Here is a 27953-nt window from a genome sequence, read left to right on the forward strand (position 1 = left end):
ATATATAAAGCAGCTTGCAAAAGTGGGTATACAGTAATGAAAAACAAAACGTGCGCCCAAAACCTATTTCACTGATTATATAAGCATATCAATAATAACATACAAATAATAAACATTAATCTAGTATTAATGAATGAATTCTTGTATTAAAGGAATCCTCGCACCACTATTATAATTCTGGTAATACTGGTATAATCCTTACTGTATTCCTACTTTTGCAGCCATATATATATATATATATATATATATATATATATATATATATATATATATATATATATATATATATATATATATATGTATATATATATATATATATATATATATATATATATATATATATATATATATATATATATATATATATATATATATATATATATATATATATATATATATATATATATATATATATATATATATATATATATATATATTGTTGTGGTTACCAAATTCGCAAACCACCATTCAGGTCCCTTCGGTGAGGTATCTCGGTAAGTACATGTGTAGTTAGGCCCAAACCCGTTGTCTAGTGGGAATACATGTCATTTATGCGTGCTGCGACTCTTCAGGATAGCCGTTTTTCTTTTACTATCTTTAATTTGGACCAACCGCCATTGTTACCACCACCAACCACCGCTTCACCACAACCGCCACGACCTTCACGTCACACCTCGCAACCGTCGCATCGCCACCGTTCTTGCGCCGCCTGTGGGTACCGGTGTTGGACTCGTGCAGGGCGCGCGCCGAACAGCGTGTACAAAATCACGGATTTGTGCTTCAAAAACGGATCAAAAACGACACACGCCCACTTTTTGCCGTCCAATCGGTGAGCGAGGGGCGAATTGGCCCCGCCCCCAGGGCGTTGGAGGGCGATCGATATATGCAAATTTATGGATCAAAAAGCATTCACGCCCACTTTTTCTCGGGCCAATGGGGAGCGAGGTGAAAGGTCGAAGGGAGGGGGTCAAAGATGAGAGGGCGAAGCTACGGGGCTGATAAAAGCGACCGTGTTCGTCAGTCCAGGAGAGTAGGAGAGTCGAGAGGGAACAGAGAGTCAAGACTTCGCGGGCGGTGGAGTTGGCAAGAAGGAGCTGGTCGTCGTCTGCGTTGGAGTCGGAACGGAGGGGACGGAGCTGTGGAGAGGCGGCGAAGGCAGACGAGGGGGTGCTCGCGTCGTGCAGGGAGCTGCACCCCAGGGAGGCCGACAGCGCGACCTGGCCGAGGTGGAGACGCTCGTCGCGGGACAATAAAAATCCTCTATACCCCGAGCATCAGCAACCCCCTCCTGTTTCCCCCCGCGCTGAGATAGTTCGACCAAGGGGGCCCCTTTCTCACCCCCTACCAGACACTGTCCGCGAGGCCCGCGGAGTTGAGGCACCATCGCCGCTCCGCGTCTCATCACCAGACGGGTAGGCCCGACCCGGTCTCGGCCTCAGGCCCGCCTCATCTTTGAGGGTGTTCTTCTTTTCCTTGGTTTTGGGTATGTGTTGTCGGCGCCGTCTGTGAAGTAAAATTGTATAAGTGTTGCCGTGTGCTCGTGTAATCGGTATTAGATCTGCATTGTCGCATTTGCTTTTTGTGTAAATTGAATTGTGTTTTTCTTTTCTGTGTGCTTTTGGTGGAATTGAATATGTGTGCTTCCCGTGTGCCACGAATAAATGTGCTTTGTGTTGAACTGTTTCCCGCTTCGCTTCGTCATTTCTTTCTTTGAATCCTCATCTTGCTTCACGTAAAGGGTTGGTAGTGGGCTGAATACGCCCGATAATTAATCGAACCGTCGAGGTCGACGAATAACACCGCTCGGTTATCCCGATAGTACGGAACGGGTCGCTTAAGTGGCCCGTGTCCGAAGTCGACCTGCGGCGAGGTGCGATCGCCCGGTCTACCCTCCGTGTGGGTACTTAGGTAGGTCGAATTTGGCGAGCAACCCTATATCACGCGGGGGCTGATTGGCTCGATCGCGGTGAGACCGAAAGGTCCACCCGTGACTGGTTCCCGGCGTTAGTCCGAGAGGGTCACGACTGGATTGTCCGTCCGGTGGGCGACGTGCCGCGATTCGAGTTACGTGGCCGTCAGCACGCCGGCGGGCGCGAATCCGCAACAATATATATATATATATATATATATATATATATATATATATATATATATATATATATATATATATACATATACATATACATATATACACACACACGTGTGTGTGTGTGTGTGTGTGTGTGTGTGTGTGTGTGTGTGTGTGTGTGTCGTTTAACGTTACTCTATATGTGTCGGCGGGTCGTTTAACTGACCGTGGTCAGCAATATTTCAACCCCGTAGCATAGGGTCTATTTGTCTAAAACCAATTTGCCTAATTAGCAACGCGATTTCGACTACCAGGGAAACCATGCCCTCGGCACGTCTTCCTCGAACCGGGTCACTCTACCGATTGCGGTAGAGTTCCAACTACCGACTACCAACCGGTTCGGGTGCAGCCAAGTGGAAACTGCCAAAGCTGTGCCAGCTGGAATGAACGTATTATCGAGGATAAAACCCCGCCTAAACTCAGATCCGAATCATGCTGGACCAACTCAAGAAGGGACGGAAACGAACTGGGAACATTTCTTGCAAGTTTTATTTTCAGTAAATGAAGACACAAAGCAAGACAACGCGAATATGCAAGAAGTATTTACAATGATCCAAAAACACTTGTTCAGTTCTACTTAAAGATGAGCCCACACACAGACATACACAAATGAAAAGAAACCCAGAGTTATTTATTGGACCCTTGCAGCTGAGGAGACAGACAAGCTGGGGGTCAGAGATTGGTTTGGTACCTGGCCGTCGAAGAAAGGGGGTACTCCGTGCTGCGCCACCTGACAATGGTCGCTGGTTTGATCCCCAGTCGCACGTGTGGGACTCAAGGTTCGTGGCGGAGCTCGGATGGTGAATAGCGGGGTCCACGGAGGGGGGTGGGGTCGCTCTTTCCTTCCTTGTAGAGGGCCAGCAGAGACATGCTCGCCACCCCGACGACCTTCTGCTCAACCCTCGTGACAGCTAAAACCCTTTTGTGACATCAAAACTCTCCAAGACCCCCCAAAAAGACCCTCCAAGACCCCAAAAAGACTCTCCAAGACCCCAAAAAGACCCCTGCCTCAGAGAGTGCTCAGGAATTTATGGACCTCCCTCAGCAGGGTGGGGCCTTGGTGAACACACCTCGCTGTCCGCCTTTGATTGGACAGGGTCCCACGGCATACCTTTCCGGGGTGGGGCCTTGGCCCCTGCCGGGAAACCCCAGCCACACTTCCACGCGGGTTCATACTTGATGAGTAACAGTATCAACGCTGCAACGGCCCCTGCCGGGAAACCCCAGCCACTCTTCCAGGCGGGTTCATACTTGACGAGTAACAGTATCAATGTGGCAAAGGTTGTCGTGAAAGAGTTACAACGTTCGTGGGAGCCGAGAAACCAGAACCGCGAGATCTTGCCTTGGCACGTCAGGGTGAGAGAAGGCAGCTGGTTGGTGGTGGATCGTGATGGGCCGAGGGGTTATGTAGATGGGATGGTTGTTGGATGGCTTGTTGGAGGGTTCGTTGGATGTAAAGATTTAATAACATAACCAAAAATAAATCGCAATGCACGCCTTTGATTCTCCCACCAGACAAAAGGAAGGGGATCTGACTACACACATACTTAACAACATAACTAACTTTTGGGACCATCTGCATGTTGAATGCTTATGGTTTCCAGATCTGTAACAATATATATATATATATATATATATATATATATATATATATATATATATATATATATATATATATATATATATATATATATATATATATATATATACATACACTACCGGTCAAAAGTTTTAGAACACCCCCATTTTTCAGTGTTTACTGAAATTGAAGCAGTTCAAGTCCAGTCAATAACCTGAAATGGAACAAAGCTAAGCGGTAAACTGCCAGAGGTTAAAAAACAAAAGTTAAGGGAACCAAAAACTGAAAAAAATGATGTAAATTTCAAAGTTGCTAAAAAAGGCCCTTTTCAAGGAACAAGTAATGGGTTAGCAACTGCAGCTGTTCTGCAGCAATGGAAGTAAATTAAGCCTTGAAAGGTGATACAAACAATTCCTTCAGGTGTCCCAATTTTTGTTGATTAGTTGCAAACAACCGTTTTGTATATCTTCTTCTTCTTCTTCTTCTTCTTCTTCTTCTTCTTCTTTCGGCTATCTCCCATTAGGGGTCGCCACAGCGGATCAACCGTCTCCACGCGCACACACACACACACACACTCACAACACACACACACATTCACACACAAACACACACACACACACACTCACATTCACTCACACACACACACACACACACACGCATTTAAAGGCCATTTTCCCCGCTAAAGCGGGGGTTAGCCTTGCGGGCCCCATGACAATCTTCTCCACTTTACCCTGTTTTCTGCATCTCCCCTTCTTAATCGCCTTGCCCACATTTCCTCTTCCACCACATTTAGCCAAGTTTTTCTCGGTCTTCCCCGTCCTCTACTTCCGACTATACTCATTTCCAACACTCCTCTCACCCAGTCACTTTCATCCTTCCTCAACACATGACCCAACCATCTCAACCTGTTTCTCTTCACAACCTCCATCACAGACTCTATTCCCATCATCTTCCGCAAGTCATCATTTGTCTTCCTCTCTCTCAACGATACTCCACACATCCACCGAACCATTCGCATTTCCACCCTTTCCAGCCTTTGTTGCTGCTCCATGTTCAGTACCCATGTCTCACTCCCATAAATCATCGTACTCCTCACAGATATAGCATACACCTTTCCCTTCAGCTTCAACGACACTCCCCTCTTTGTCAGCACGCCACTCAGTTCCCGAAACTTCTTCCATGCACATCTCACTCTAGCAACCGTCGAAGAGTCTGATCCACCTTCTCCATTCAGCATGTCTCCGAGATAGCAAAATGTTTTCACCCCTTCCAGCTTCACACCATCTCCAAGATCCAACTCAACAATTCCTTCATCTGCTGCTCCCTCGATGCACACCTTACACTTGAATGTAGCTGCCACATTGGTTAATGACCCTCTCACCCCACTACATTTTCGATGAACCCATTCAGCACACATTGTACACTGAATGGAGTTCACTCCGACACCCTTCCTGCACACAGCACACGGCCACTTCCCAGTCCTTTCCACCTCACCACATGCTTTACCACTTGCCATCACCTTCGTCTTTCCGATATTCACCTTCAAACCTTTTGCCTCCATACATTCCTTCCACTTGTTCATCTTCTCCTTCAGTCCATTCATACTCTCTGCAATCAACACCAGATCATCTGCATACAGCAGCTCCCACGGTAAACCCTCCTTTACCCTCCGAGCCAGCACCTCCATCACAACTACAAATAGAAGTGGACTTGGTACCGACCCCTGGTGCACTCCTACCCTCACCTCAAACTCACCACTGTTCCCATCCTTCGTCCTTACAGCTGTGCGTGCTCTCTCGTACATGGCCATCACTACTCTGATCAACCATTCCTCCACTCCTAACTTCCTCAATGCCCATGTCATTACTTCACGTGGAACCCTATCAAATGCTTTCTCCCGATCAACAAACCCAAAAAACAACTTCTTCCTCTTCTCCATGAACTTCTCCTGCAACTGCCTTACAATAAAAATTGCATCTGTCGTTCCTCTTCCTGGCATAAATCCAAACTGCATTTCGTCAATCTTTACCTTCTTCCTTATCCTCTTCTCCAACACCCTTTCCAATACCTTCATTCCATGCTCCAATAGCTTTATTGCTCTATAGGAGCCACAGTCCAGAGGGTCACCTTTCCCCTTGTACAGAGGGACGAGGGTACTCAGTTCCCAATCCACTGGAATGCGGCCTTCTTTCACCACCAGATTACAGATCTGTCATTCTCTTCACACCCCAACTTCCCGCTGCCTTCAACATATCTCCCACAACTCCCGTCGGCTCTCCTGCTTTTCTACTCTTCATTGCTCATAGCTTCCTCAACTTCCTTCTCGGTTATCTTCTCTGCTGGTCCTAAAACTGGGTTACTCTCGATGTTGCTATCCCATTCATTTTCTACATTCAACAGCCTTTCCATATATCTCTTCCATCTTCCTTTAATTCCATCTGAATCCACAACAATTTGTCCCACTTCATCCTTCAAGCAACTCACCCCCATCACATCAAATCTCTCTCTCGCTATCTGCTTTGCAATCCTGAATACCGCTCTCTTACCCTCCTCCGAATCCAAGCGTTCTCCAAACATTTTCCAATGGGCCTCCTGCGCCTTTGCAACCTCTTTCTTTGCAGCCTTCTTGGCTTCCTTATAACTTTCATGTGTTGCCTCTTCTTCCACCGTATCCTTTGCCTTTTGCCATTCCTTGAACCTCTTCCTCTTCTCTTCAATCGTCTTTGCAACTTCATCATCCCACCACCATGTTTCCGAGTGCCTCGGTGGTCCTTTTGTCCATCCACATACCTCACCAACGGCTCCCAATAGACTATCTTTCATTGACATCCAACCACTTTCAAGCTCAACCACATCATCTTCAACCATACTCAGCCTCTCTCTTAATACTTCCTTCACTGTCGCCTCTTTCAACCTCCACACCTTCATCCTCGGTTGGTACTTCACCCGCCGAATTCTCCGCGCACCTTTCACCCTTATATCGCAAACAACCAGGTGGTGCTGCGAAACAGTCTCCTCCCCTGGGATCACCTTTGTGTCCCGGAGGTTCCCCTATCTCGCTGACGCACCATCAGGTAGTCAATGGTTGTCGTCAACCCACCTGACGTGTATGTAATAAGCTTATTATTCGCTTTCTGGAATTGAGTATTACAGAGCAACAAATCAGCTCCATCAGCAAACTCCAAGATCCTTTCACCTTCTCCATTTCTCACACCATATCCATAACCCCCATGGACTCCCTCAAAACCATCTGTACTCCTTCCCACATGTCCATTCAAGTCTCCTCCAACCACAACAACTTCCTCATCTTTCACATTTTCCATCAACTTCTCCATCGCACACCAGAACATGTTCTTCTCTTCATCGCTTCGACCGACCTGCGGGGCATATCCCGAGATGACGTTCACCAAGAGATTTCCGATCACAATTCTCACCATCATCAACCTTTCACTCACTCTAGTCACACTCACTCACTGTCTACAAACTCCTCAGAAAACATGACACCAACACCATGCACACCTTCCGGGCACCCTTGCCACATAAACTTGTACTTCTGCCCCTGCCTTCCCTTCACCATTCTCAGACCACTTCCCTTCCACCGTGTCTCCTGCACACAACATATGTCCACTCTTCTGACCAATGTTTCAACCACTTCTCCAGATCTCCCTGTCATTGTCCCTACATTCCATGTACCAAACCTCGGAAACCGATCTCCACGTGGGGCATCAGACGATTGGTCATCATAAATGGAAAAATTTCCTCCCTTGTTTCGATCGGGTTCCCCACCTTGAGTTTTAACGAGAGGGGGTGAGGACCCCCACGGGGTACTTCGGGCTGTACGCTGCCCATCAGTTGTACTCATCATGGTTTCCTTTTGAGGCGATGTTTTTATGGCCGGATGCCCTTCCTGACGCCAACCCTTTTAGTCGCCTTTTACGACACGCAGGGATACGGTGTACCTATTCTGACCGGGGTACACACCGGGAGGATCATCCGTCTCCATTTCGCTCTATCCTCCACGTCTTCCATTGACACTCCAACCACCCGCATGTCCGCCCTCACCGCATCCATGAACCTCTTCTTTGGCCTTCCTCTTCTCCTCCTACCTGGCAGCTCCATCTTCAACATCCTTCTCCCGATATACTCCGCTTCCCTCCTGTGCACATGTCCAAACCATCTCAATCTCGCCTCTCTCACTTTGTCTCCAAACCGTCCTACCTGCGCTGTCCCTCGAATATACTCATTTCTTATCCTATCCATCCTCGTCACTCCCAACGAGAATAGCAGCATCTTTAACTCTGCCACCTCCAGCTCTGCTTCCTGTCTTTTTGTTAGTGCCACTGCCTCCAAACCAGACAACATGGCTGGTTTCACTACCGTCTTATATACTTTCCCCTTCACTCTTGCAGCTACCCTTCTGTCACAAATCACTCCTGCAACTCTTCTCCAACCACTCCATCCTGCCTGCACTCTCTTTTTCACTTCTCTCCCACACTCTCCTTAACTTTGGACAGTTGATCCCAAGTATTTAAACCCATCCACCTTCCCAACCTCAACTCATTGCAACCGCACCATACCACCACCCTCCCTCTCATTTACGCACATGTACTCCGTCTTACTCCGACTGACTATCATTCCCCTTCTCTCCAGTGCGTACCTCCACCTCTCGAGGTTCACCTCAGCCTGCTCCCTACTCTCCCTACAGATCATGATGTCATCCGCGAACATCATAGTCCATGGAGACTCCAGTCTGATCTCGTCGTCAGGCTGTCCATCACCATTGCAAACAGGAAAGGGCTCAGAGTCGATCCTTGGTGCAATCCCACTTTTACCTTAAACCGGTCCGTCATTCCTACCGCACACCTCACCAATGTCGCACTGTCCTCATACATATCCTGCACGATCCTCACATACTTCTCCACCACTCCCGACTTCCTCATACAATGCCACAACTCCTCTCTTGGCACCCTATCATAAGCTTTCTCTAAATCCACAAACACCCAATGTAACTCCTTCTGGCCTTCCCTGTACTTCTCCATCAACATTCTCAAAGCAAACATCACATCAGTGGTGCTCTTTCCTGGCATAAACCCATATTGCTGCTCACAGATCGTCACCTCTCCTCTCAACCGAGCTTCCCCTACTCTTTCCCACACCTTCATGGTGTGGCTTAACAACTTTATCCCTCTGTAATTTTCACAGCTCTGCACATCACCCTTGTTCTTGAAAATTGGAACCAGTGCACTTCATCTCCACTCCTCCGGCATCCTCTCACTTTCCAAGACTACATTAAACAATCTGGTGAACAACCCCACTGCCATCTCTCCGAAGCACTTCCATGCCTCCACTGGTATACCATCTGGGCCAACCACCTTTCCACTTTTCATCTTCTTCAGAGCAGTCCTCACTTCATCCTTACTGATCCACCCCACTTCCAGATTCACTATCTCCACCTCTTCCAACCTTCTCTCTCTCTCATTGTCTTCATTCATCAGCTCCTCAAAGTACTCCATCCACCTTCTCAACACACTCTCCTCGCTCGTCAGCACATTCCCATTTGCGTCCTTTATCACCCGAACCTGCAGCACATCCTTCCCAGCTCGGTCCCTCTGTCTTGCCAATCGGTATAAATCCTTTTCCCCTTCTTTTGTATCCAACTTCTCATACATTTCGTCATATGCCTTTTCCTTGGCCTTTGCCACCTCTCTTTTTGCCTTTCGCTGCCACTCCTTGTACTCCTGCCTACTTTCTTCATCTCTCTGAATATCCCACTTCCTTTTCGCCAACCCCTTCTTCCTTATACTTTCCTGGACTTCCTCGTTCCACCACCAAGTCTCCTTGTCTTCCTTCCTCTGTCCAGATGTCACACCAAGTACCTTCCTCGCTATCTCCCTCACCACTTCTGCTGTAGTTGCCCAATCATCCCACCCATCTTTACCACAATCCAACGCCTGTCTCACCTCCTCCCTAAATTTCACGCAACAGTCTTCCTCCTTCAGCTTCCACCATCTGGTCCTTGGTTCAGCCCTCACTCTCTTCTTCAACCTCACCTCTAAAGTCATCCTACAGACCACCAATTGATGCTGTCGAGCTACACTCTCCCCTGCCACCACCTTACAGTCACTAATCTCTTTCAGGTTGCATCTCCTGCTTAAGATGTAATCCACCTGTGTGCACTTTCCTCCACTCTTGTATGTCACCCTGTGTTCCTCCTTCTTCTTGAAATACGTATTTACCACTGCCATTTCCATTCTTTTTGCAAACTCTACCACCATTTGCCCTTCCACATTTCTCTTGTTGAGACCGTACCTACCCATCACCTCCTCATCCTCTTTATTCTCTTCCCCAACATACCCATTGAAAATCTGCTCCAATCACCACTCTTTCATCCTTGGATACACTCTCCACCACTTCATCTAACTCACTCCAGAAATCTTCTTAAGACTCCATCTCACACCCCATATGTGGGGCATATGCACTGATGACATTCATCATCACCCCTTCAATTTCCAACTTCACACTCATCACTCGGTCAGACACTCTCCTCACCTCCAATACCCTCTTGACATAATCTTCCTTCAGGATTACCCCGACACAATTTCTCCTCCCATCCACACCATGGTAGAACAGTTTGAAACCACCTCCAATGCTCCTAGCCTAACTCCCCATCCACTTGGTCTCTTGTACACACAGTATGTCCACCTTTCTTCTCTCCATCATATCAGCCAACTCTCGCCCTTTGCCAGTCATCGTCCCAACATTCAGAGTTCCAACTCTCACCTGCACACTTCTACCCTTCCCCCTCTCCCACTGCCTCCGGACTCGCCTTCCCCGTCTCCTTCTCCTCCTTCGCTCAGCAGTAGCACAATTTCCACTGTTACCCTGCTGACCACCGGTACCGGTGGCGGTCGTTGGTAACCCGGGCCTTGACCGATCCGGTATGGAAATTCGTTTTGTTGTCCGCATAATGATTTGGCATAGGTTTTTATGCCGGATGCCCTTCCTGACGCAACCCTGGTCGCCTCTTACGACACACAGGGATATGGTACACCTATTCTAACCGGGGCATACACTGTCAGTCGCTGACAGTCGTCGCCGACAGACTTTATTAAACAATCTGGTTAACAACCCCACTGCCATCTCTCCTAAGCACTTCCATGCCTCCACTGGTATACCATCTGGGCCAACCGCCTTTCCACTTTTCATCTTCTTCATAGCAGTGCTCACTTCATCCTTACTGATCCACCCCACTTCCAGATTCACTATCTCCACCTCTTCCAACCTTCTCTCTCTCTCATTTTCTTCATTCATCAGCTCCTCAAAGTACTCCATCCACCTTCTCAGCACACTCTCCTCGCTCGTCAGCACATTCCCATTTGCGTCCTTTATCACCCGAACCTGCAGCACATCCTTCCCAGCTCGGTCCCTCTGTCTTGCCAATCGGTATAAATCCTTTTCCCCTTCTTTTGTATCCAACTTCTCATACAGCTCACCGTGCCCCAATGTCACCGTGCGACATCAAATCAAAGACCGTACAGCACCCCCACGTTTTCGGCCTCCATGATTTGTAAATACACCGTGCGGCTACCCGAATGTACGGGCACTACGGTGTATTATAGTTTGTATATATGTATATATAATATATGTATATATTATATGTGTGTATATGAATACATATTGTTACGGCTGTGGAAATTCGCAAACCACCATTCAGGTCCCGTAGGTGAGATAACTCTAAGTACATGTGTAGTTAGCCCCAAGCCCGTTGTTTAGAGTGAATTTATGTGATTCATTCGGGCTGTGACGCTGTGAGATAGCCGTTTTTCTGTTCTATCTTTATTTTGAACCAACCACGTCTCACCCGCCATAACCATCAAACCACCACCAAAAACCCTCTACCACCCTCACCTCTCTCCTTCTACGGCCATTCCCGCACCACCCGTGAACACTGAGCGTCGGGCTGTCTTGGGCTCGTTCAAAATACGCACTGAGCCGCGAGTGCAAATAGCGGCCTTTCCGAGGGAGAATTCGGATCAAGAACGCTACACGCCCACTTCTGATCCGTCCAATCAGCAAGCGCGGAGCGGCTTGGCCCCGCCTCCAGGCGCGTCCGTGTGAAATCGAAATATGCAAATTATAGGATCAGGGGAGGTTCACGCCCACTTTTCCTCCGTCCAATGGGCGAGCGTGGCTCCGCCCCCGAGCTCATCCTGATCCGGAAATTTGCATATTGTTTCTCCTGCCAGCCTATAAAACGCCGAGCGCAAGGCGAATCATGGCAGAGTCAGTTTTGGTGGCAGAGAGAATCGTGGTAGAGAGTGAGAGTTTTGGTAAGAGAGTCATCGGGCGGAGTGTGGCAGCGGCGGAGTGTGGCAGAGAGTGGAGTTGGGTGGCGAAGGCATCGAGTTGGGTTCTGCAGTCGGCTGAGGAGAGTTGGGGGAAGAGGCCAAGGAGCTCGGGTCCGAGGCGAGAAGGACGGCGGTCGGCGACGAGGTCACGGTGGGAGATCGCTTGTCGCTGGACCTAAGCCAGCCAGCCATTCTCCCTCCCCTAGAGCATCAACAATTCCCCCTTTTCCCCCGCGCTGAGATAGTGCAACAAAGGGGGCCCTGTTTCCACCCCACTCCAAACGTTGTGCCAACGAAACCCGCGAAGGAGCACGGAGTCGGGGCACAGCCACGCGGACGTCTGCGGCTCGTCCGCCAACGCGTCACGAGGACGCGGGTAGGACCCACCCGGTCTCGCGGACCTGGCCGCTCCTTCAGGTCCCACGCACATATTGGCCTATAGGCCCGTCTGCCCCCTTGTCTATGAGGGTGGCTTCTTTCCTTTGCTTTTGAGTAAATGTCCGTTGGCGCCGTGTCTTGTAAAGTAGAACTGTGTAAGTGTTGCCGTGTGTATGCGTATTCAGTTGTAACTCTGCGTCGTTTCTTTTGTTTTCCTGATATAGGTGCATTCTGACTGTTTGGCTGTATATGTGTGCTTTCCGTGTGTCGCGTAATAAAAGTGCATTGTGTGAACTGTTTTCCCGTTTCGCTTCGTCTTTTCTTTATTGACCCTCCATCCTGCTTCACGTAAAAGGGTTCGTCGTGGGCTTAAAACACCCGATAATTAATCGGAACCGTCGAGGCCGATGATAACACCGCTCAGTTATCCCGATAGCACGGAATGAACCGCTTCGGCGGTTCGTGTCTGGAGTCGGCCTGCGGCGAGGTACGATCGCCCGGTCGACCACCCGCGCAGGTACTTAGGTCGATCGAATTTGGCGAGCAACCCTATCCTGCGCAGGTGGGCAATTGGCACGGTCGTGGTGGGGTTAAACCCCCACCCGTGACTAGCTCCCGGCGTTGTTCCGAGAGGGTCACGACAGAATTGTCCGTTCCAGTGGGCGAGGCGGCCGCCATTCGAGTCGAGCGGCCAATTGCACGCCCGCGGGTGCGAATTCGCAACAATATGTATATGTATATATATATATATATGTATTTGTATATACGAGGTGTGTTCAAAAAGTATCCAACCTTAATTTTTCGTGCGTAAACAAATGAAGCTAGGGAGGCGTGGTTTGGTGCACGTATGTAGGCGATCCTCATCCGTATGCGTGAATATTTTCCCGCCTGCAGAAGCTGTCAGTCGCCGATAGACCGCCGATGAGTGAGGAAGTGTAAGTGAGCACCGTCGGATTTTCGTTTTTGACAAAATGATGGATCACTGTGGTCTCATCGCCAGTGATCACTGTGTTGAAGAAGTTGGGATCGCTGTTCACCGTCTCCAGCATGTCCTGTGCGATCTCCAAACGGAGTTGCTTCTGCTCGATCGTTCGCAGCTTTGGCACGAACTTCGCTGAGATTCTCCTTAAGCCCAAATCCTCAGTCACAATGGAATGAACGGATCCAATGCTGACGCCCACCTCATCTGCAAGTTCTCTGAACGAGATTCGACGATCCTGCATCAGCAGGGTCCTCACTTGGTCAATGACGATCTCATTTCAGGATGTTGAGGGCCTACCAGAACGTGCTTCACTTTCCACTGATGTGCGACCATCTTTGAAGCGGTTGTACCACTATTTTATCTGTGTGGTGCCCATTGCTTCGTTCCCGAAGGCCTGTTGAATCTTGCGGATCGTTTCCACTTGGGAATCGCCAAGCTTTACACAAAATTTGATGCAGTAGCGTTGTTCAAGTTTTTCCGTCATTTTGTCAAAAACGAAAATCTGACGGCACTCACTTACACTTCCTCACTCATCGGCGGTCTGTCGGCGACTGACAGCATCTGCAGGCGGGAAAATATTTCACGCATACGGATTAGGATCGCCTACATACGTGCACCAAACCACGCCTCCCTAACTTCATTTGTTTACGCACGAAAAATTAAGGTTGGATACTTTTTGAACACACCTCGTGTGTGTGTGTGTGTGTATATATATATATATATATATATATATATATATATATATATATATATATATATATATATATATATTGTTATGAATCTGGAAACCATGCGCACTCAACATTCAGGTCCCAAAGTTAGTTATGCTGGTAAGGCCGAGGTCACATTTGCTCGACGGCAAGGATACGGCGGCCGTACGCACTCTGAATTGACAGAAACGTGCGGCGGCCGCAGAGAAACTGAGGTGGCCTCAGGGAGGCCCTACGCCGGTTGGCTATATTTTACAGGCCGTAGGGGCGCCGTGGAATTATAGCGCGGAGTAATAACTTTTTTTTCATTTCTACGTTCGCCGTAGCAATTCGACAAGCCAAGCTATGACGTACATGTGTTCCACGTCGACGATACGTAGGGCGTACGGTGGGCTTGCGTTATTTGTGCGGCTGCCGTAAGCTCTTCTCAATGAAAAATGAATTTTCCCAACCCCCAAAAATTACGGCGGCCGCATGATTTCCATGGTGGCCTTGCGGTCTGTGTGACTACCTGCGGGCAACGCAGGGTCGACGCACGGTTCCCCTACGCCCGCCGTGCACCTACGTACGGCCTCTGTGGCAGTCTCCGTCAACCGTGCGTCCACCGTGCGCTACCACTAGAGATCGGAGTTTAGGTGTTTGGCTATACACAGTGGTGCCCCCAGAATCCCAATTTATTTCGTTCCAGGAGGCTGTTCGGATTGCAAAAAGTTCGGATTCCAAAAATATTTTCCCAATAAGAAATAATGGAGTGAATTAATCCGTTCGTGGACCCAAAGAAAACCCTCTTTCAAGACACTTTAAACAAATTCCCCATGTTTAAGGTAAAATAAGATGAGTAAATGACCTTCGGTGGCGGTGTATTGTATGTAAACTGGTACAATCACCACTCCAAAGGTCCACACAGGCTCGAGCTCCGTCCTGGGTTCCGGTCGCTCGCGCACTCTGCGAGAGCGCTGCCCCCAGGGCAGCTCATCAAACATGATGCCCGCAGAACCACAATCACTTTCATCAAACGCATCGGGCTGACATAATCATGGATATTCCAAATTACATCTGGTTTTGCTGTGAAATTCAATCCTTGCCCGACAGTCCGTCACACCACGTGATCGGATTGCTTTTTTTGTTTTTAATTAAAACACAAGATGATTAAAAAAACAAACATCACAAATGAAGGTGAAAACACGAGGTAAGGCCAAAGTCACATTTGGCTCGGTGGCCGGAGGGTCTACAAAATGTACGGGCACTAGCAATTATAAAGCGGCTGCAGTATTTCCACGGTCACCCAATGTAGCTGTCACATATGTTTTTATTTTTCGGGGAGCTGCATGGCGTATTTATAAATTGTGGAGACCGAAAACGTGGGGGTGCCGTACGGTCTTTGATTTGATGTCGCACGGTGACCTTAGGGCGTTCCTGCAGCGGCCATAGAATTTTCAAGGTAGACGCAAGGTTCCCGCAAGGCGACCGCAGGGGGACCGCAAGGTGACTGCAGGGGGACCCTAAGCCGAACGAGTACTTGAGTGGTGACAAGTTTGTTGACGGTGGTTGGGCTGGAGAGTGAGTGAACCAGCCTGTTCGTGGAGCCTTGGTGGGTCCCGTTCCTGACCCTGATCTCCGCCCGGGAGCTCCAATTGCTCCGCGCGGCTGCCGCCACGAGCCATGATTCCCACACGTGCGGCTGGGACCTTCGACGACCCACAGGTGCCCATCTGAACTCTGAACCCCAGCTCGTCTTATCAGCTGGAGGGTCCAATAAAAACTCCGGGGTTTCTTTTCTTTTTGTGGGTGTGACTGCGTGTGAGCCCGTCTATAAGTCAAATTGTTTAAGTGTTTATTTCATCATTGTAAATACTGCATTGCATATTCGCGATAAGTCTCGCCTCTTCTGTTTTTTGATTTTATTGTGAATACATTATTAGAATTTACGTCGATTCCTACCAGACTCCCCGGAATTGTAGGTCGTCACTCACGGATAATTCCATGACGCGGCGAGTCGCTTAACCGACCGTGGACGCCAATACCTCAACCGGTGGCGTCGGGTCCTCCTGTCTAGAATCAAGTTACCTAATTAACCACGCGGTTTCAACTTCCGGGAAAACACACCCTCAGTACGCCTTTCCCGAACCGGATTACTCTACCGACTACAGTAGAGTACCAACTACCAACTCTACCAACTACCTTTCGGGATCGGATGCAGCCAAGCAGAACTGCTAAGGACGTACCGGCTGGAAGCAACGGATTATCGGGAATAAAGAACCGGCTAAACTCAGATCCGAACCATGCTGGATCAATGGAGGAAAAGACAAAAACGAGCTGGGAACATTTCTACAATGATTTATTTACACTAAAGCGAGGAAAAGCATGTGGCACAGGAACAAGGTTTATTGGTTATGTAATGCAGGGGGAAGATGAGAGAGATGTAGTGCGACAATTATACAGCAACTTACCAACGACAGTAAGTCACAGAGCAGACTTACATGAGAATAGTAAAAGCAAGAATTACAATTTTTTGGTTATGTTATGCAGGGGGAAGATGAGTGAGATGTAGTGCGACAATTATACAGCAACTTACCAACGACAGTAAGTCACAGAGCAGACTTACGTGAGAATAATAAAAGCAAGAATTACAATTTTACTTAAAAGACAGGTGCCACACTCTCAGACAAAACAAACCTAACGAAAAGAAAAGGGGACCCTTTTGCAGCCAGGAAGAGAGGGAGTTGAGGTCACAGTTCTCGGTACCTGAGAGTTTCGGAGAAGGAGTGCTCCGTGGTGCGGCACCTGACAACAGTCGTACAGTTCGGACCACAGCCGCCCGTGTGGAGTTCGGGTCCGTGGAGGAGCTTGAGTGGAGAGCGTGGAGTCCAAGGTGGGAACGGGGCAGCAGACAGGACCCGACGAGAGATCCGGTTGAGGTTGGGTGTGCGTGGACCAGCACAACAGGCGGGCCTTCGATGTGAGATGTCAGCACACTCCGTAACAACGACCCCTTCAACAACTGCACATTTCCAATCCTTCTACCGCAACCTCCTTCGACCTTCTCAACCAACCAACGAATCCACCGAACACGAACCAACCAAGCACCCTCCTCCGAGGATTGCTTCGTATCTTGCAGATCACGGAGCTTGGGGGTGGAGCTGTGGCGAAGCCGATGTCATCGTCCATCCTGATTGGACCGGGCCTTCATGCGGTCCGCCTTCCTGGGTGGGGTCTCGCCAGAGGCCGGCAAGGCCCGCCCACACCACGTGTCTGGGTTTGGGAAGGTGGAAGCCAAGATGGAACTGCTACAGCGAACGCTAGGATTCTGACTCAGAAAACGAGTCTCTGGATAGGCGCTCGTCACGCTGTGCTAAGCGAGGCGAGGGTGCGAGGCAAGCGAGATGAAGGTACCGTGGTTCAAATAAAAGTGGAAATAAAATAAAAGGGGAAAAAATGATTTATTAACTTAACTAAAAGCCCATCACAACGCACCCCCGTGTTTTCCCACTACACACTACATAACTGACTTGGAACACCTGTATGTTGTATGCATACGGTTCCGAGAACCGTAACAATATATAGTGTATATATATATATATATATATATATATATATATATATATATATATATATATATATATATATATATATATATATATATATATATATATTGTATATAACATGTGAAACCACTCACCCCCAAAATGAACTCCAACTCGGTGTTGGAAATTCAGTTAACTCAAAAGCAGTGTTTTGCCAATCTCGGGAGAGAACCATTTTAGATGGTGTTTAATTCAGCATAATGGATGGCATATCTTGTATGAAACGCAATATGATGAATGACATAGCATTCTGAATCCTATTATCTATTTGCAGTTGATCACTGGTTTTGACACCAATACAAATATGTATTACGGACCATGGGCATCAAAAAGCCACAAATATCGAACAAACAGTTTCAAAAATTTGAATGTTAGATTGTCTCTAAAGTATATACTTAACTGAATGTACTTAAATGTTAGAATACTTCGTTAACTGAATTTCCATTACAATATGAGCATGCCTATAAAGTTTGTACAACATTTGTAAATCAGTAGTAGTTTAGTAGAACATGTGTACATATATATATATATATATATATATATATATATATATATATATATATATATATATATATATATATATATATATATATATATATATATATATATATATATATATTGTTGTGGTTGAGGAAATTCGCAAACCACCATTCAGGTCCCGTAGGTGAGATATCTCTGTAAGTACATGTGTAGTTCGCCCCAAACCCATTGTTTCGAGGGAATAAATGTGATTCATTCGGGCTGCGACCCTTTAAGATAGCCGTTTTTCTGTTCTATCTTTATTCTGAACCAACCACGTCTCAACCGCCATCACACAACAACCACCAACCGCAACGCCGCTTCACAGCAACAACAACGCCAACAGCCACGACCTTTACCGTCACGGCTCGCTCCCGTAAACATCGCGTCCCCGCCACAATAAACCCTCCACCACCTTCACCTCTCCTCCTTCTGCCGCCATTCCCGCACCGCTTGTGGGCACCGAGCGTCAGGCTGTCCTGGCCTCGTGCGGGAAGCGCGCTGAGCAGCGGGTGCAAAAAGCGGCCTTTCCGAGGAAAAGTCGGATCAGGAATGATACACGCCCACTTCCGATCCGTCCAATCATTAAGCGCGGGGCGATTTGGCCCCGCCTCCAGGCGCATCGGAGGAGAATCGACATATGCAAATTTGAGGGTTAGGGGAGGTTCACGCCCACTTTTCCTCCGTCCAATGGGCGAGCGTGGCTCCGCCCCCGAGCTCATCCTGATCCGGAAATTTGCATATGGATTCTCCTGCCGTACTATAAAGCGCCGAGCGCGGGGCGAATTCAGTCAGTTTCTGTTTCGGGCTCGGGCGAGTTGGAGAGGTGTGGCGGCGGCGAATTGTGGCAGCAGCAGTCAAGACGGGTCTGGAGGAGAGTCGGTCTGTCGGGGTTCGGAGTCTGTCGGGGAGCTGCAGAGAGGGGAAGCCGGGAACGCGGTCGAGGTCGCAGTGGAGTCGCTCGTCGCGGGACCCAAGCAAGCCAGCTATCCTCTTTCCCCAGAGCATCAACAACCCCCCCCATGTTTCCCCCCGCGCTGAGATAGTGCGAAAAGGGGGCCCCGTTCCCACCCCATTCCAAGCAGTACCAACGAAACCCGCGGAGGAGCGCGGAGTCGGGGCACCGCCGCGACATTTTGCGGCTCATCACAAGACGGGTAGGCTCCACGCGGTCTCCGCCCACAGACCCCGTGTGCCCCCTTGTCGTTGAGGGTGGCCCTTTTCTTTTGCTTTTGAGTATATGTGTTGTCGGCGCCGTCTGTAAAGTAAAACTGTGCAAGTGTTGCCGTGTGCTCGCGTAGTCGGTAGTAGATCTGCATTGTTGTGTTTCTTTTGCAATTGGTTTTGGTGCATAATTGTTGTAATTGTATATGTGTGCTATCCGTGTGCCGCGGAATAAATGTGACTTATGTTGAACTGTTTTTCCCGTTTCGCTTCGTCTTTTCTTTAATTGAATCTCCATCTTACTTCACGTAAAGGGTTGGTAGTGGGCTAAATACGCCCGATAATTAATCGGAACCGTCGAGGTTGACGATAACACTGCTCGGTTATCCCGATAGTACGGAACGGGTCGCTTAAGTGGCCCGTATCCGGGGTCGACCTGCGGCGAGGTGCGATCGCCCGGTCTACCCTCCGTGTGGGTACTTAGGTAGGTCAAATTTGGCGAACAACCCTATCCCACGCGGGGGGCCGATTGGCACGATCGTGGTGAGGCCGAAAGGCCCACCCGTGACTAGTTCCAGGCGTTAGTCCGAGAGGGTCACGACGGAATTGTCCATCTGGTGGGCGACGTGCCGCGATTCGAGTTACGTGGCCGCTCGCACGCCGGCGGGTGCGAATTCGCAACACTGGTGTCAGGTCGTGGGACACAAAGTCATCCCCCTCCTCGCGGCACTGGTGTCGGAGAGCGGGAAAACGGGCTCTCCTGTCTCCAGCTAAATTCACGGGAATCGGTCCAGGGGTGAGAGGAGCGACCCCCGATTCCCTCCAAATTACGAGCGATTTAAATTAACCCTTTACGAGAAATAAGATGGCGTCTCAAGGCGAGCGGGAGCCGGGGGTATTAGAAATGGATTTAGAATGTGTAGAATCCATGGTCCAGGATGAAAACCCCGAGCAGGAAATGTTGGTTGTGCAGGAACACAAACTCCCCCAACTGAACCCAGAGTTCGAAATGGGCGCAGTGTCTGGGGTGGCGGACGAACCGGCCCCCACGTGCGAATTCGCCCACGGATCGGACGATGGAAATGTTTGAGGCATTGATGAGGAAAATGGATGCGAATACACAACAATTGGATGCGAATACGCAACAAATGAACGAAGTGAAAACGAAAATGGATACAAACACAAACGAAATAAAAGGCATGAACAAGCAAATTAACCAAGTGAAGGCGAATATGGAAACAAACGCACTCAAAATGAAGGAAGAAATGAAAGAACTGCGGGGTGAGACGCAGAACATGGGCCGAGGCCTGCAGGCGGGCATGAAGGCAGTAACCAGGGAGCTCAAAATGGCGACTCCACGTGTGGGAGCGAACGAGCTGGGAGGGGGTGCAACGGCTGTCAGGCCCGCGGTGGAGGCGGGTGACAAAGTAATTCGGGGGACGTGTTGGGCGAGAAGAGTGACGGTGACCGAGAGGGAAAAACTAATTGGGGTGACGGAGACGTGCACGAGGGAGATAACAAGGGAAGAGACGGAAATAATAGTTGAGACAAGGGAGATAACGGAAGATATGGAAATAATAGAGACACGGGAGATGGGAACGATAGAGGAGAGACTGCATGATAATGACAAGGTTAGAGACGTACACACACACACGGAGGTAGTGGAGGACCATGAGGGTGAGCTGGCGGACTGGGTGGAGACCCAGTGCGAGCAGCGGGATAGCCTTCTCCAGGAACGAGGGGAGGGAGTATGCCCCCTTGAGGCGAATCACGACCAGGTGGGTTCAGTCGTGCTTTGCGAGGTTGAGGGGACGGGTGCTGTGGACAGGTGCACGGAGAGCTTGGGGGGTATAGAAGCCCCGGAGACCCTTGTGGGGACACGAATCCCCAGTGTGGCTGTCCCTGTGTGTGTGGTGCTAGGTGTGAGTGCGTCCCCGTGTGTGGAAGCGACCCCGTGTGTGAGTGGTATGGTGGCAAGTATGCCGAAGGGCGTGCTCCCCAGCACGCCGTGTGTGGATGAGACACCGCGGGCGAGTGTCCCCGCGTGTGTTAGTGGAAGTCCGCGAGTGAGTGGAGCCATGTGTGCGAGGGAGGTGGCATGCGTGAGTGAACGGCCGAGTGCAAGGGAGACCGTGTGTGTGAGAGAGCGGTATGTGAGGGAGATGTCGGTCGGCATGCGGGAGCACGCAGCCGCGTCTCCCGGTGTGAATGTGAGTGTAATGGAATGGTGTATGATCGTCGTGCCACGCGGGAGTGCGTGTGTTGAATGGAGACGACGACGGCGAGAGAGAGACAAAAGCCGAGTAGCGGCTGTCGCTGTTTCGGGGACCGTGCCTGGTTCACCCAGCAGCGAGCGCGAGGTCCGTGCCGTGCAACGCACGAGGCCCCCACGTGCTCGCTTGCGAGAGTGAAGTCCCGGTCCGGAAACGCTAGCGGTGGATTTGTCGATCCCGCGGACGGACAAAGTTTAGGCAGGTAAACGGATTTGGACCGGATGGGTTCTCCACGCGGGCGTGTGTGTTGAGCTTCAACGGGCAAAGCACATGTGTTCGCGTGGGGAACCTCTCGAGATGTGAGGCTTGTGTTTTTTTTATGCGCCGGGTGACGTCATGGCTGAGTGTATGGTTGGAATCCGGCAGGAGGGTGAATCCCTGCCAGATGGTACCGTCCAAGAGGGACGAGGGACGCGAACAGCTGCCATGACGTCACACCACAGGTGCGCGGCTGTGAATTGCCGCGCAGGTTGCGAGTTACCGCGCTGGTGCTGCGCATGTGGAAAAAAAAAAAAAAAACAAGCCTCACTTTCGGGTGAACAGGATTTCCTGGGCAAGCTGTGGAAGACCCCCTTGGCCTGGGCACAGGATGGAAACTAGTTAGGGGGAAGGGTTAGCTTAGTTAGACCGGCTCCATGGGGCAGGGGAAAGTCCTCATGGGGCCCTTGGAATGGATTAGTTAGAGGGATTGTAGTCAGATTTCGGTTGGGAAATTATTTTGGAGACAGTGACAGACTTGTGAGTGTGTAGAGGGGACGTAGTTTAGCTACGTAGTGTTAAATGGAATGTGCTACTAGTATAAGGGACGACGTGGGAGCACGAGTTAGTTAGGGGATGTAGTTTGCAGGATGGCAGAGTTCAGTGGTGTGTGTGTTGAAGAGTTGATGGGTTGTGATGTGAGTACATGTGCTTGGTGAGTGAGTGAGGCCAGTGGGTCTGTGTGAATGGAGTGAATGGGGAATGCATGGTGCGATGAGTGATTGGGGGGAGGAGTGACTCCCGCCCAAGGGACCCCGGGGTCAGTATAAAGTAAGTTAGCTGGGTTAGTCAAATTGAAAAATGGAAGTCGTTTTGCTGTTGGTGGGGAAGTAGGCTCGAAACCCGTTTGGAGGGGTGCAGGAGCCCTGTTGACGGGCTGGGAGCGTGGCTGCGAAAGGTGAGTATCGCTGAGTGGGTACCCCGGGCACCAGGCTAGTTGGCCGTGGTAGGCCAAGGGCCCAGGGGGGCCGGGATATTGTAGTGGGCACGGGTGCGTCCGCTTGGTGCGGGGCCCGGGGCGCCATTAGCCGCGTGGGGAGTGTTGTGGGCACGGGTGACCCTCGGAAAGGGGCCCGAGAAGCCAGCCTGCCACGTGTGCGTTTCAGGGGAGGTGCCATGGGAGCACTCCCCGGTGTTTAGGGAGCTGGTAGGCTCGGAGGCAGTGTAGTGCCCGGGGGTGCCATCATAGGGGAATAGGCAGAGGGTCGTGCCTGCCAAAGGGAGCCACGCGTCCCAGCCATGAGACCGTGTGAGGGCACGGGAAGAAAATTGGGGGGCGAGGCCCGAAATTGTGAGGACACCAACACAGGCGACGGGAATCTGGGTTGTTAGAACCAATAGTTTAAGCGAGAGGCGCTTGTTGAAAGCCCCGGGGTAGTTTAACAGTTAAATGGATAGGGTAGAATAGGAAGTGTACCCCTCCGCACCATCCATCCCCTCGCTCTCGTTGTGGGCCGCTGGACCCACTTTGTGTTATCGATCGCTGAAGTCTGGGGAGGCCATTCTGAGCCTTCGTTGGGCCTCGACACAGGACGCAAGCTCTCCCTTATTCCCCTCCGGGAAGGGAACGTAGGGGTTGGGAGTAGGCCAGGTGACAGGATAGGTTAGCCGAACAAGGACGATAAAGGGGGTTAGGGGACGATTTATAGTGGGGAAGTAAAAATAAAAAAAAATAAGTTGGGGCTAAATTGGGGTTTGACAAATTAAGGGAGTGGGTATAGACAGTGACAGGCAAAGGCGATAGGTTGGGAGGGAGACCGTAGGGTAGGTCCGAGCCCACCTTCCGAGTGGCCAGCACCACCGCACTCCCTCCACCAACCTCCACTGAACGGCAAAGGCTGGCCAGCTTCATCTGCTGGCTGCGTTGCTGCAAGGCCTGTGCCGGCCCACTTCATCGGCAGCTGTTGTTTTGCTGCAAGGCCTGTGCCGGCTGGATCGTCAGCAGCTGTTTACTGCAAGGCCTGTGCCAGCCAGTTCGTCTGCCAGCTGTGTTTGCCTGCAGCGGCCTTGTTCTGCGGGCTGTGTTGCCTGCTGCCTTTGCCATGCCATGCCCACTGCCCCTGTTCACCAGGCCGTTCAATTTTGCTTTGCCCCCCTGTTCATTTCCATGTGCGTCAGGATCAAGGCAACAGTTTGCAAGCTGCAAGAACTGCCCTGTTGGCAGCTACAACACGGGCCTGCAGTGGCGGCCCGTGCACCGTGTTTGCGTCCATCCATTCATCCATCCATCCATCCATCCGTTGTGCTCATTGCGTGTGCCACTTGAGCTGGCACGGAGACTGCGTTTGTGCAGCCCATGCACCGTTGTGGTTCACTGGGTTCATTTTAAAAAGGGAAGGCCTTGGACTGCGTGTGAGCAGCCGGCCACGTTCCCTGTCACCTGCATTGTTTTGAGCCAGAGACTGCATGCGAACAGCCTGGCTCCCTGCTAACTGCTTTCTTTTTGCAGAGTCCATTGATCCTGGGCCATGGTTTAGTGTAAAATTTGTAAGTTAAGGTTAAGATGTACTGTACATATGAGTGCGCCCCCGGCATGTATGTCTTCGCGCCGGCAATTTTATTTAAGTCGTCCGTGTGAGTGGGTTTGTTTAGTTAGTTACTCAGCCCTCAGGTTATTTATTTTGGGGACACGAATACCATGAATGTCGCACTCAGGGATCCATAGGTAAAACGTACTAGGGGAGAACTACACATGATGGCACACGAAAATTTGACGACTCGGGACGAGTCTGTAAAAAGGGGAGGGGGTAGTGTTGTGGTTGAGGAAATTCGCAAACCACCATTCAGGTCCTGTAGGTGAGATATCTCTGTAAGTACATGTGTAGTTAGCCCCAAACCCATTGTTTAGAGGGAATAAATGTGATTCCTTCGGGCTGCGACCCTTTAAGATAGCCGTTTTTCTGTTCTATCTTTATTTTGAACCAACCACGTCTCAACCGCCATCACACAACAACCACCAACCGCAACGCCGCTTCACAACAACAACAACAACGCCAACAGCCACGACCTTTACCGTCACGGCTCGCTCCCGTAAACATCGCGTCACCGCCTTTCCAAGCGTCGCCATGGCCATCACCGCCACAATAAACCCTCCACCACCTTCACCTCTCCTCCTTCTGCCGCCATTCCCGCACCGCTTGTGGGCACCGAGCGTCAGGCTCGGTATATACAAAAACTATATATATATATATATATATATATATATATATATATATATATAGTTTTTGGCCCCATCTCTCAATGGTGAAGAATCACTTAAAAAATTATCTGGATTCAGATCCTCACCAAAATCAAATAAATTCGGCTTTGTCGCACACCCAACCTGTCCACCAAGTTTTGTCTGAATCAGTCCACAAATTTGAGATATCCTGTTCACAGACAAACAAACAGATGGGTGAATACTTAACCTCCGTCCACCTTTGGTGGTGGAAGTAAAAAAGGGAGGGCGGAAGTAAAAAAAGTGAGGACCTCAGCTGACACTCACAACATATTAAAGGATGGTTGTGTACGCCTATTCCTAATTCAATTATTGCCTCATCTGATCCTCCAAAAAGAGAAACCCTGTTCATAAAATGTACAATGAAATTGGTGTGATCAACCACAATTTAGGGAAACAGAAGCATGAGATGTACGATAGCTGCAAACAAAACTTGGTCAGTGAGTTGAGAATGAAATGAACTGACAATGTCTCTCTCACTCTCTCTTTCTTGCTTCATCAACTGTTGTTGTATGCTGTGTTTTCTTTCTTCATGTGTCACATCAGAGTTTGACTGAAAGAATAAATGAGCGAAACGATCAAATGAAGAAGGAGATGTTCGGTGGGTACTGACAACATTCATACCTTTAAAATCACCTTCTAAGCCTATGTGCATGTGCACCACACCATTATCCAAATGGATGCTTATTTTTGCCGTGCAGATAAACTTCGAGAGCTCGGCAATATGACACTCCGGCCATTCGGGCTCTCCACCAAAAACTTCAAAATGCAACAGGACCCTGAATCTGGTGGCTACTCGGTCAGCTTCGTGCAAAACCCAAAGGACTGAGTGTTTGAGAGGAAAATGGTTATTGGCTCTGACCATGGCCTTTGGACCGTTCCATTTGTAAATGTGTTCTGTTGATGCCATAACATTTTGGGCAGTTTAAGCAAAGGCCATTTCCAATGTCTTTGATGCTTTTTATTATTCCTTTGCTGGTTTTCATTTTGACAAAAAATGGTGAGAGCAAGAGGAAAGGGCAAAATTTTTGACATTTAGAAAACTGCTTGGAGTTGTGAAGACAAAGGCTGCACCTTTGGAAGTAAGGGGTTTATTGAGAGCACAGGCAACGGAGGTGACCTGCATCTGGAAACATCACTGGTATTGTTGGAAAAACCAGAAGCCAAGTTGCTGCTCATTGTTGCAAGCTTTTTTCTGAATTTGGAATATATTTGACTTTGGCAGCATGTTCTGTTCTCGTTTTTCCACACTCCTCTCCCATCCCTTTTCACAGTGTACGGATGGGTGTGTACTTCTGGAGTGTGTGAATAAATGATGGAATAATAGTTAAATTATGATCACTATGTAGAAACATTACTCGTCACCTGCATTAAAATACCGGTGTGCAAATCTTCTAGATGTGAAAGGTAAAGGGTGCTCATTTGTCCTTGGAAGCAAAACAGGAAGAGGACGTTTTTCTTTTTCTGTTGAAATTACCGACTTCAGGTCTGTATTGATTGGTTTGATTGTACATGCTCTTTAAAATAACATCCACCTGCTCCTTACCTGTGAAAAGTTTTCAATCAAAATAAACATTTATCTGCTCATGTTTATCAATTTTCTCTTTGTAGATATTCTTATATAATACAACATAACGTTGTATTATCAGTTGGATTTTACTTTATGAATTTACACTGACAGTGATGTCATTCTTTTTAAATCTGGACATACAGTATTTTTGACCTATACTTCTTAATCTTGTGTTGTTTTGATCGATGTCCTTGGCATCTTCTATTACCAAAAGGAGATGTGTGTCCGTTGGGCTTCATTATAATGGGTTCCTGATTATATATGTATATATATATATATATATATATATATATATATATATATATATATATATATATATATATATATATATATATATAAAATGGCACCGTTGGAAAGCTAACTATCGATTTCGTTGGTTGGATAGCTAATAATCTATTTACTTGGAACAAAAAATCATGTCTTTAATAACAAAGATGCCCCTTTTAAAAGTCCGTCATTCTGCAATTGAATTACAAGAAATGTGAATTGGAGCTTAATGCAGCAGATCTAGCAGAAACCCTTTCAAATAACGTGTGAGGAACATGGAAAGAGTAGACAAAATTGAAGCGAGTAATACTTCTCGAAACAATAGAAAAATATGTAAAAGTACACGAAAAGTGTGCACAAACAACAAACACAGCTGCAGCTGTGTGTGCAACTATCAGGGATCCCTTTTCACGGTCTTCCCTGCTGCTCGGATTCGTCAGCAGCACAGCCATGATCAGACCGCTGATCGGTCCTGATGGACTGGCCCACTCCCTCTCATCTTCCACACGAACCCCTCACACAAAACACTCATATCTACAACAAAGTTGTTTTTTTTTTCTCGTTGGAGAGTGATGACCTGATAGCAATCCTCTTTCTCTTCCTCCTAGCCAGAGACATAGAAAATAACCTGGGGCTCACCACAATATACATTTGCCCAACTTGCAAAACTTGCATCACCAGCTCTCAGGCCAGAGGGGGTTCTGCTCACTGCACGAGGTGTGGTGAAAGGTTCCATCTGGCCTGTACCGTCCATGTATGTATGTACATCTGCAATCAGAGTACATGTATACATGGACCTGCAGTTTTCGGCTGAATCCAAGCTCAGACCAAACCAACGACGCACCGACATTAGTCTCAAATGCATTACGACCACTCTCATTCCTTCCACCCCACACACCACCACCACCTCAACTCCAAGCGAGTAATACTTTATATCTTTATATCCTCCACTTTATAACACACACAATCTTTATAT

General features: G+C 48.8%; 1 protein-coding gene across 2 annotated transcripts in view; it reads left to right on the forward strand.

The window, feature by feature from the left end:
• Window positions 1-26733, forward strand: part of LOC147031647 (tetratricopeptide repeat protein 1-like) — a 60318-nt gene extending 33585 nt beyond the window's left edge. For both annotated transcript variants that reach the window (XM_085866357.1, XM_085866352.1), the window contains exons 7-8: window positions 25687-25741; window positions 25842-26733. In XM_085866357.1, the coding sequence (XP_085722483.1) occupies window positions 25687-25741; window positions 25842-25969 (183 nt within the window). In that variant the 3' untranslated portion in view covers window positions 25970-26733. The remainder of the gene's footprint in view (window positions 1-25686; window positions 25742-25841) is intronic.
• The last annotated feature ends 1220 nt before the right edge of the window (window positions 26734-27953 follow it).

Source organism: Eptatretus burgeri, chromosome 2, assembly GCF_056783735.1.
Source record: "Eptatretus burgeri isolate ZD-2024b chromosome 2, Ebu_testis_v1, whole genome shotgun sequence".
Taxonomy (NCBI): Eukaryota; Metazoa; Chordata; class Myxini; order Myxiniformes; family Myxinidae; genus Eptatretus; species Eptatretus burgeri.